Raw genomic sequence first — 10,794 nt, forward strand, 5'->3', positions numbered from 1 at the left:
GCACGCTAAGTGTGAGACTTAAAAATCCCACAATTGGGGCCAACTGTTATTGATGTGTTTCACTGCCACCACCTCACAATCAATTGCAACCAAAGAGTAGATGGATTTGGGGTTCGATGAGAAGCCTCTGATGCCTAAGTCAGTGACTGCAAGAATAATTCTTAATCTCAAAGAATCAGATCCCTTTTACGTACCTGGGTTCTCTTCTTATATAGAGCTTCTGAACCATTCTGGTTCTTAAATAATAATAGATATATCTATTATTCAAATTCAAATTTGGGGATGGGGATTCAAATTTTAATGGATCATCATTGTAACTGTTTTTAACATTTATCGCCGCTGAGTGGTTACCCAATCGGTCTTGGCAGTGGGCTGGGTCCTCTTGGTATTAATGGGCCTCTTCAATATTAGGGTTAGAATCAGAAATAAGCGAAGGTCCAGGCTCATATTGTATTGACTGGGCGGAATGCCCTCTCCAGTTTTATTATCTTTGTACTCACTTTCCAATAACCATAGATCATACTTTTCGCTCATTGTTAAGAAATTCTACATCCAGATCAGTTGAAAACATCAATAAGGACAAATTCATGAATCATTATCCTTATAATGATTTATTACAAGATATTGCGACTCAAATCTCACACGTCTAATATTGTCTATTTTAGGTCTACACTTGTCACATCTCGTTTTTATGAACTCGCAATCTATAAAAATAGTCTTTTATGATTTTATCAAGAAAATCAACATATCTAGATTTCCATCTATCAATATCAAGAACTTCTTTTTTGATGTAAAGTCCATCAATGAGTCATCATAGCCACCTAACCCTAATGTTTTACAAACATTTCATAACCATTGACAGAGAGGAGACATTCTGGTCATTTTTACTGCATGTGAAGACTCACACGATCATGATAATTATTAAAGTGAGTTGAGATGAGATGGATTGAGATGATTTATGAATTATATTGAAATATTTGAATGGAGATGAGATGAGTTAGAAATTATTTGAGTTAAAATATTTTATAGAATTTAAGAAAATAAGAGAGAAAAAATTGAATAAAAATATTATAAAATTAAAATATTGTTAGAAGTTGAATTATTTTTTGTATTTTATTTGTAAGTTTTGAAATGTTGTAATAATTAAGTAATGATTATATGAAAAAAATGAAAAGTATTTATATTTAAATGATGTTAAGATGGGATGAGATGGAAGCATCTCTCTATCCAAACCAACTTGCCAGTAACATCGATTATTGACCTAAATATATACATATATTTCCTATGTCATTTTTATTTATTATTTCTTTATGGGCAATCTATATTTTGTAGAGAAATATTTTAACTATAAAAAAATCTTATAAAAGTAAACTTATAAATTGACGTAGTTTAATGTGGTAAGTTAGATTGTAAAATTAAAATTCAAACATTAATATAAAATTAGGTCAATTTGTGAATTCATATTTATGAAATCTATTTGTTACAAGTTAGCTGCCTTAAAAAAACCAAAACCCTACAAATTAAACTCGTAAAATAGCACTAGATCATGTTTTCTTGCCTATCTCATTTATGCTCTTTTAATTTCAAAAACAGAAAAAATATTGATGCTTCAAAGTACTAACCAAACTATGCTTCGCTTATTGATGTGGTTCGAGAGGAGAGTACCGAAATGGTAAAAACAAGACACTAATGTCAAAGGCTTAAGAAAAAAAAATACACTAATGTCAAAGAAAGTTTCAAGAATCTTTCCCGGAAACTGGATTTGTGGAAAAACTGCACACGCCAGAAATTGCAAAGAACCCTGTAAATCCAATATCCCCAGCACGCCTGATTGACTAAACACAGATCATGAACTAGCAACCACTTAACCGACCCAGAAAAAAAGAAAATAAAACCTGCAACCTCTCAAACCTACCAGTCAAAGATAATACATTTGCACCATTTGCACGACTCTCACCACACAAAAAGAAGAAAAAGAATTCTTTTCCTTTTGAGCTGTATATGTATATCTAAAAATCGAAACTTGAATTTCTTCGACTCTGCGAAGAAACTCCTTGGAACCGAGTTCCCGACATTCTCGCACTTCTTGTTTTTAAAGGATGGACTCTAGATCAGTGTCAATCTCATGAAAGCAGTCACAGACGACAAACTACCGTGTACATCATGTGGAAAATTTGCGCAGTAGCATATTAATTTTCATACCGTAACTCATGTACCTTTCAATCATGATGTTAAGTACTTTCTAGATTTGTTTCTATTTGTAGTGAATTCATGGAGTCAAAAAGAAAATGATTGGAAACATGCATGGAAATGTAAGAGAAATTGTAAGATAAACTTGTAAACTCCTCCGAAATGGTGCATTGCGCATTATGTGAAGTTCTGCTGAAAATCATGCATATGGGTTTTTTAATATAATATCGTGTTGGTTGATCTTGGTTATGTCAAGTGATCTTTTTGGGATATAGAGCATGCTCTTCATGACTTTTATAACTAGCGCGTTTTATTTTTTTTAAGGAGCTCAGATTTGTCAATGAAGCAGCTTCATCGTAGCTTCTCCGATGCTCTTTAAATGCTAGATTCGATAGCGGTTAGGTCTAGTACTTTGTCTTGAGTTGATTGGGTTGCTCGGTGTTGGGTTTTGAGGAGTCAGTTTGTTTTGAGGAGCAAGTTTGTTTTGAGTCTTTGATGGCGCCGAAGAGGATGTTTGACGAGGATAACGAAGGTTTTGGACGGTCGACGAGAAGACCAGAACTTCGGATCCGGTTGGTTTTGTGGTTTGGTGGTTTTTTTTTTGGTCTTTAATGTTTTGTGGGTTTCTAAATGTGAGTCATGTTTTTGTTGTTCTTGTTTTGTGCAGGCCTTTTCGACAAGGGATTTCAGAGCGTGAGTTTCAGAATATCTTCGAGCCTGTTGTTCGAAAAGTGGTAAGTTGATTCTCTGTTCCCTGTTCTGTTATCTTAACTCAGTTTCAGGACTCAACTCTTAGATTTCTGGTTTCTCACTTAGTCACTTTGTTGATATTAGTTGATCACAACTGGTACCAGACCTTTTTCTGACTAAAGGATTGGATATTCTTGGGACTTTTTGCTAGTAATCGAATGATCTTAATGAGTACTTTACTTGGGTATCTTGACTGTTTAAAAGTTGCCTGGATACGTCAATTTGTTAGTTTAACTTCCTTGTTTTTTAGGTTACTTCATCAAGTACTATTACCAGACACTCTTTTTTGACTAAAGGTTAGATTTTTCTAGCGAGTTAGATTGATCTTAGACTCCTAATGATTATGAATTATTCTTCTTTGAATTGTGTATGAATATAATTATCATGTCTCCAAGTCATGGTGTTATTTGCTTAAGGTAAGCTAACTCATGCTAACTTCGGCAGGATTAGATAACAGGGACTTGTTTTTTATTCCCTTAAAACATTGTTTGGAATGTTGTTCTGGTTGTTAATATGATATTGGAACGGCTGAACTCTGAGATATTTAAGCACTCTTACTTTCAATCTATGGAGAGTTTTCATTTTACCCCCATATCTGTGTCAAATATAGGTACGGGAGGCAGTGGAACGTACTTTGCTGCTACAACCATGTCCAAGGTTTGTTCTTTGGCTCGATTAGTTTGTTCTCTTGGACATTTCTGTTCTACACACTCTGTATCTTTGACCTTTAACATGAGAATTTTAGGTCAAATTAAGTTGGATTTATTGGTCTTCTCATTTTCGAATAGATGAATGTTGTCGAAAAACACCATTATCTTTGAAGGTTTGCTGATCATTCAGTCCTAAATTGAACCCCCACCCTCTTTCCCCTTCTTTTCAAGTCAGATTTTTGCTCCAAGGCTTCCAATAAATGATACTATTCTCCATGTTGCAAAGTTTGCTCTTTCAACAGTAGTGTGTTTTTGTGTCACCTTTGAACTGCATTAACTTGCTTCTTTAGCTGATCATTCCCCCCCTTACAAACTGTCTAACCTTGGTTTTTGTGTTAACTTTGTTGCAGACACGAACTTCAGCTGGGTGCAACATCTGGGGTCAGGAGCTTGCATCTGCACTTTGTCAATTGCTTGCCCTATACCGTATACACCAACAATATTATAAAAGCTGAGGATGGTAATCCCATCAGAATCGAACTGATCGATACTAGGTCCGGGACTAGAGTCAAATCTGGCCCTTTTTCCTCAATAAAGCTTGATATTGGTGTCCTCGATGGTGAATTCCGTTTTGATGACCAAGAAGACTGGACAGAGCAGGACTATAATGCCAGTATCTTACGTGAAAGGGAGGGTAAAAGGCCATTAGTGGTTGGGAACCTGAAAGTCACCTTGGCTGAAGGTGTTGGTGATGTTGGTGGTGATGTCCATTTTACTGATAATTCAAGCTGGGTGAAAAGTAGGAAGTTTATCTTGGGAGCAAAAGTTGAAAAAAAACATTCTAGTGAAGGAAGCATCAGGGAAGCTAGAAGTCGACCTTTCATGGTAAAAGATCACCGTGGAGAATGTAAGTTATAAGAGCTGAGTTTTAGCACCTTTTGATCTTTACTAGTTCGTATTCTAAAATGTTTTAAGGTTATGCTTGATACTGTTAACATTTTTAAGTAAGGGTAGACAAATGAGACTGATAAACAATCTCTTTCTTCAGTAAATAAGAAGTACAAAACTCCATCCAAGGGTGATGAGATATGGCGTTTGGAAAGGATAGCAAAAGATGGTGTATACCATCGGCGGTTGACCAGTAATGGAATTGAAACTATTGATGATTTACTGTTGAAATATGCAATTAATCCATCCGGTGTACGCAAAGTAAGGGGCTCTTCCTTGTTTAGACAGTTTCTACAGCAATTTAAGTAGCACATTATCCAATTAACACATCCAACTTTCTGTCATGTAAATGAAGCTTTTTGATAGGCTTTCGGATGGAAGTTGGGAGAAAGTTATAGGACAGGCAATGGCAAGTGTTGAAAATGATTGTAACCTTTATTCTTACCACGGATCTTACCACGGAGTAGGAGAAATTGGCCTCCGGTTCAATTCCATCTACCAGGTTGTGGAGGCAGCATTCAGTGGGCATAATTACTTGCCTGTGCAAACACTGAGCTCAGAACAGAAGGTAAGCAATAACATCCCAGAGCTACTTTCTGGTTTTTCAGTGAATCTGTAACGATTTGAGGAAAGCTCAAACCACATACGAGCTTTTACTCCAAAAAATTAGTCGATGTTGTAATTTGAGTCCCTTGAAATCACTATTAGCTGCAAGAACTCCTTTCCAAATAATCCAAGGATCCCATTCAACTCTCTCTCATACTAACTCCGAAGTATAGGTGATATAGCTCAAATTCTAAACTTATGGTTGAGATTGGCTCTAATGCCGTTTGTAAGGACCCAAGGAAAACCCAAGCTGCTTCTAGATATACTCCAAAAGAATTAGCCAATGTTATAATTGGAGATCCATGAAATCATTATAAATTGCAAGAACTTCTCTCTCCTAAGCAATGTGAGATCGCATTCACCATCCCTAGTGCTAAATCAGGGGTATTACAGAATCACTTCATGTAGTTGTACATTTTCTGTTTTTCCTGCTACTTGGTTATTTGGGATATAGATCGTTTCCAAATTAACATTTCTGAACTTTCATTGTTGTCATTGCACATCAGTATTCCAAATATTCCTTTAGTCTAGAAACTGATTACCTCTCTGTTCCATTGGCAGCGTCTGATAGAAGTTGTGAAACAGCAAGCTTATGAAAATGTGATTGATTGGGTCCTGGTCAATGACCCATCAGCTTTCAGCTTTTCAAGGCCCTCAGGAAGCCTACAAGATGAGCCATTTAGTCTTCCAGAACAAGGTCTGCAGCACTTTGACTTACAAGTCACACATGAAGGTATAAAAACTTATATTATGCATATGAATCAAGTGGTATTGGTCTGGAGGAAACAGTAGGCAGTTCAGTTCCATATCCTAAATTGTTAAGCACAACGATCTTATACTTTATCTTCCCCCACTATAAATAACACAGATGCTTATTACCATTGCATAGCACATTGAGACCCTCTTAGCCACCTATATCATATATATATGCAACAGTTGCTGTATACATTTTGTCTTTTTTGCAAATGCCCTTTTAGTTTCTGTTTTATCATTTGGCCTTCACTACTGTACATATATATTTTCAGGCAGCTAAAACTTCATATATCATGTGCAGATCAACAAGTAACATGGCAGGGTTTCAACAACACACATCCACTATATTCAGCATCCCACATCCATGCAGCGAATACTAATAATCAACCAGAAGGTTCTGCAGCACAAACTAGTTTAATGGAGAACTGTTTCACTGGATCTTACAATGGAGAGGGGTCAGTTTTGCCAAGTGTTGATACAACAGTACATGACATGATTTCTCAGTTTCTAGTTCCAACATATGGCACATCATGGGGGCAGGGAACTGATTTTTACTCTGCTTCGAGCAACCTAGAAGATTTTGGCAACTTCCCTCTTGCCAACTATGCTGGAAAACCCAAGGCGGCATGGGGTATAATCCGGGCTGCTGTCAGGTGGTGTGGTGTCTGGCGATGTGTGGCTTCTAGAAGAATGGCAATGCCAATTTTTAATTATTAATTTATTAGATTCTTGTTACACACCTTTGTGGTTGTTTACTAGGCTTTAATTGTCAGAAAAAGTTTGTCTTTGGGATGTTTTCATCAGAAAAAAGGGAAGAAGGAGCTAAGGTCCTCCTAGGTCTGTACAGTGTAAAGTGTTTTAGCTAAGGAGTAGCAATCAACACACTCTTCAAGAGGGCATTGTACAGTGTTCTCCTTAGAAAATATAGTTTATAAAATAGCTGGTTTTTTTTTTTTTTAACAATCTTGTCATCTCCTGCATATCAAGTAAGGAGAACTTGTAACATTGTGATTTGTGGGTCATCATGTACAGTGTTTTAGCTATCTATGTCACAATGGCTTTAAAAATGTTCAGATTTACTAGCAGTTTAGAACATACTCTTCAAGAGGAATTGTCTGCTATTTGGATCTCAAGATAAGCAAGTTTAGAACAATACTTTCCCATTTCTTGTCTCCCTGACCAACAATCAGAGTGAAGCAAGTCATATGCTTGAGATACAGATTGGGTACTTGCTTCAGCAAAGCTGTTTTGGTTACCAACTACATCCAAAACTACCATCTCTCAGTATCAGTTTGGCCTATACTCTCAGAGAAAGGTATAAAGTTTAGAAAAATGATATTTATAGTTATGGAGTGCACAAGTACTGCACAACTTTTTTAAAAAAAATGAATAAATACAAGATTCATGTGAAAAAAGTTAAAAATTAATTTTTTAATAGTAGACCTCACTATTTTTCAAAACGATTGCACGGCGCTTACGCATTCTACGACTGTAAGTAGCATTACTCTAAAAAGTTAACTCCCAACTGATAAACATAACAAACTGATCATAGTTCATCACAAAACAGTGACAGAAATTATATATCTACGTGATTCGATCTGATTGGAACCAGTTCTTAACTCTTACAACTGTAAATATATTTAAACCAGACAGGACAAGAAGAACAAGTAAGAAGCCAAAAGATAATAATATATCCAACTAAATTACTAATCTTTATTGCTGTCCCTAATGCCGATGATTCTCAATCATTGAAGTCCACCCAGAAAATTTTGTTCTCGTCATGGGCCATGGCCGTACTTAGGATTGTTCAGGTGAAAAAATTGCCATTTTAATAGATTTTTTTTGTGTTTTTTTTGGACAGGTAAGAGGTTAATGTCATTGGAGCATATTTAAGAAGAAAAATCGATAGGACATCACTAACTCGACAATATTATAGTAGTTGGAATGATGAAATCCCAGCTTCTTAACACCTGTTGGAATTTTGTTATGACATCAAAGTTGATTTGAGGTGGTGAGATTCAAAGGTAAGCCATCCAATTTGCTAACAAAGGTCATCAAGTACCACCAGAAAAGATTCTTATACTCTCCACATTGCTGATCATCAAAAAAAAAAAAACTTGCTTAATCAAGCTAATATATATCATTATCCTACTATAACTATCATTTTTACGAGAAGTGCTACAGTCAATAAAAAAATATTTAAAATTAAATTTATAAATTGACGTAATTAATATATTGATATATTTTATAATAAAAATAATTTTACAAATCTACTTATTAGATCAAATTATTTTTATTTATAAATTTATTCCCTCTGTTATTTATTTAATTTTAATTTTTTTTTTAAAATTTAAAGAATAGAATAACCAATTCAATGCTAATGCTCTAAACTGACCTTTTTTTGGACAAGTAATATGTCGCCACCTCTTTTTTGTTTTTTTTAATGAGAAAAACGGCAACATCGTATCTAAAAAAAAAATTAAAAAATTAAAAGCTCAACCTAATGGCACATGGACGTAATTTTCGTAAATCTCGGGCGTATTTATGTTCATCCACAAGAAAATATCTTCGGCGGAAAGAGAAGACATTTGTTTTGCCAAAATCTCTCGAAGTTTCCTACCTTCGTATTAATTCAACTCCCCAAAAAACGAATCTACTGAGATATTTTTTTCTCTCTCTTAAAATCTCACGTTTTTTCTTTTCCTTTATATCCCCGCTGCTCCTGCCTCTCTCCGACTTCTATGGTTTGAGGGGTATCGTCTCGTTTCTGCGCACGGAGTTCCGGTGTGTTTGGATATTTCTGGTTTTGGTTGGCTCTGGTTCATTTTTTTTTATGGATCGGGAAGGAGGATCCAACGGCGGATCGTCTTGCTACTACTCCGTCCTCGGGATTCGCAAGGACGCCTCCTTCTCCGATATCCGCACCGCCTATCGCAAGCTTGCTCTGGTTAGTCGCCCACCTCACTTCTTCGAAACGTCACTGTTCTCCTCCATCTTCCTCTTTCCTTTTATCTGTTATTCTATTATAAGAAACAGGACGATTGTCGTTTTCGTGATTTTATTCTTTCTGTTCGTTTCAGAAATGGCATCCCGACAGGTGGGCCCGGAAACCGTCGTTGGCGGGGGAGGCGAAACGGCGGTTCCAGCAAATCCAAGAGGCTCACTCCGGTAACATTATCATTCCTTATTTTTCTAAGACGGCCTTCGAATTTACGGTTACGATTTGTTGACGTGGACATTGGTGGTCGCTTGTTCCCCGTTTTTTGTGACAGTTCTCTCGGATCAGTCGAAGAGGTCAATGTACGACGCGGGGCTCTACGATCCTCTGGAGGACGAAGACGAGGTCCGTACTGTTCTTTGATTGCAATGTGTACAGTACCATGTAAAACGATGTCGTCTTGGTCATTAGACGCGGTTAATGGTTGCCTTGGGCCTAAGGCCGTCTTTTATTTGGGCTCAAATGTCTATATCTTCTTTTTTCTTTTGTTTCCCATTTTGTCCCTGAATTTTGTATTTATTCGCAAGCAGGAATTTTGTGATTTCATGCAAGAGATGCTGTCCATGATGAACAAAGTGAAAGACGAGGTACTTTTTTTTTTTTTTTCAATTATTGTACTACTTTGGAAGGGTATATTCGTAACTGAGTTAATTTAAAAGAAAAAAAAAACAAATTTCTATTAGGGGGACAGTTTCGAGGACCTGCAGAGGATGTTTACGGAGATGGTTGGTGGGGATGGGATGAATATGATGAGGGGTTTCGACGTTAACGAGGATCCGACGGCAACAAAGAAGGCACGTGTGACGTCGTCGTCGTCGTCGAAGGGTAACGCGGCAAAGCGCAGCAGCTCTTGCTGTTAACCATGGTGTACCGGATCCAAACCTCTGTGCATCATGGCCTTTTACACCCAGTAATTTGTTCAACTGAATTAATTAATTACCCTCCGAAACACATTTTAAGATCAGATCTCATTGAGTTGGGCTGGGAAAGATAATTAACTGTTTACTTTGTTGGGGGCTGGTGGTCTGTCTAGGTAATTTAGCTGCCTTTTTTTCTTAAAAAGAAAAATTGTGTTGACTTTGGGTGCTCATTCTGAATAATGAAACTTGCCCTTTTTGTTTTTATTTTTATTTTTATTTTTATGCCCCTTGTATCTTTTATTTATTATTATGTACAGATTAGAATTATTGGTTTTCAAATCAATTGTCATTTCACTAATCAATCTCATTTTAGTTAAGTGATAAGACTCTTGTTCGAAGGAATTAGAGAAGCCATGTTCTGTTTATTGATACAAAGATTATGATTTTGTGTCATGTAGATGAGTTATACGGTTTTGATACTTAGTGCTGGTTTGGATTTAAATACGTGATGAGATAGTTTTAGATCAAAGATGAAAATTAAAAAAATATTGTTAGAATAATATTGTTTTAAATTATTATTGTTTTAGAATTTGAAAATGTTGAATTGTGATTTAAAAAAATTAAATTATTTATTATATTTTATGTAGAAATTTAAAAAATTTATAATGATGAGATAAGATGAAATAATTTTCAAATCTAAATGGGGTCTAATTAGTTAAGAGTTATTATATTTTTTAGATTAATTCTGCATACAATTGTAAAGTGTATAAATATTGTATAATTGTTTTGAAAAGAATAGAGTCTATTAATAAAAAATTAATTTTTTTATGTGAATTTTATGTTTTATTTATTTTTTTTTAAATGATTACGAGGTAGTAAGTTTATACTAAGAGCACATTATTCATATGGATTAAATGGAAAGATTTTATTTATAATATTTAAATTTAAAAACTTGTGTTGTAAATCAAGTTACAATAGCATTGGCATGTAAAAACCGTTGTATCACATCAATTTATAAATAAATAGAATTTTTTATTAG

The 10,794-nt window shown here is 35.4% G+C and overlaps 2 protein-coding genes across 4 annotated transcripts; both read left to right on the plus strand.

Moving 5' to 3' along the window:
• Positions 1 to 1,882: 1,882 nt before the first annotated feature.
• Positions 1,883 to 6,993, plus strand: LOC108987767 (calmodulin-binding protein 60 G-like). Of its 3 annotated transcripts, none has more exons than XM_035693616.1 (9): positions 1,883 to 2,212; positions 2,515 to 2,762; positions 2,858 to 2,924; positions 3,551 to 3,597; positions 4,001 to 4,497; positions 4,639 to 4,799; positions 4,894 to 5,106; positions 5,706 to 5,877; positions 6,199 to 6,993. In XM_035693616.1, exons 2-9 carry the CDS (start codon positions 2,686 to 2,688, stop codon positions 6,612 to 6,614), a joined length of 1,650 nt encoding a protein of 549 aa, XP_035549509.1. In that variant the 5' UTR covers positions 1,883 to 2,212; positions 2,515 to 2,685; the 3' UTR covers positions 6,615 to 6,993. The 3 variants fall into 3 exon arrangements, with proteins under 3 accessions (XP_035549509.1, XP_035549510.1, XP_035549511.1); XM_035693617.1 differs by having other exon boundaries at positions 2,523 to 2,762; XM_035693618.1 differs by having other exon boundaries at positions 1,883 to 2,203; positions 2,523 to 2,762.
• A 1,538-nt stretch (positions 6,994 to 8,531) lies between these two features.
• On the plus strand, positions 8,532 to 10,113 carry LOC108987766 (chaperone protein DnaJ). Its single transcript, XM_018960772.2, has 5 exons — positions 8,532 to 8,844; positions 8,978 to 9,065; positions 9,170 to 9,240; positions 9,426 to 9,482; positions 9,579 to 10,113. The coding sequence occupies exons 1-5, from the start codon at positions 8,731 to 8,733 to the stop codon at positions 9,753 to 9,755; spliced, it is 507 nt and encodes a 168-aa protein (XP_018816317.1). The 5' UTR covers positions 8,532 to 8,730; the 3' UTR covers positions 9,756 to 10,113.
• The last annotated feature ends 681 nt before the right edge of the window (positions 10,114 to 10,794 follow it).

This window comes from Juglans regia, chromosome 8, assembly GCF_001411555.2.
Source record: "Juglans regia cultivar Chandler chromosome 8, Walnut 2.0, whole genome shotgun sequence".
In the NCBI taxonomy this organism is placed as follows: domain Eukaryota; kingdom Viridiplantae; phylum Streptophyta; class Magnoliopsida; order Fagales; family Juglandaceae; genus Juglans; species Juglans regia.

Excerpts from the sequence above, each read along its gene's own strand:
- LOC108987767 (XM_035693616.1), top strand. The coding sequence starts at position 2,686 with ATGGCGCCGAAGAGGATGTTTGACGAGGATAACGAAGGTTTTGGACGG. Across the intron at positions 2,925-3,550 it reads AGCCTGTTGTTCGAAAAGTG|GTACGGGAGGCAGTGGAACG; the intron begins GTAAGTTGATTC and ends TGTCAAATATAG. Across the intron at positions 5,878-6,198 it reads CTTACAAGTCACACATGAAG|ATCAACAAGTAACATGGCAG; the intron begins GTATAAAAACTT and ends TATCATGTGCAG.
- LOC108987766 (XM_018960772.2), top strand. The coding sequence starts at position 8,731 with ATGGATCGGGAAGGAGGATCCAACGGCGGATCGTCTTGCTACTACTCC. Across the intron at positions 8,845-8,977 it reads CCTATCGCAAGCTTGCTCTG|AAATGGCATCCCGACAGGTG; the intron begins GTTAGTCGCCCA and ends TGTTCGTTTCAG. Across the intron at positions 9,483-9,578 it reads TGAACAAAGTGAAAGACGAG|GGGGACAGTTTCGAGGACCT; the intron begins GTACTTTTTTTT and ends AATTTCTATTAG.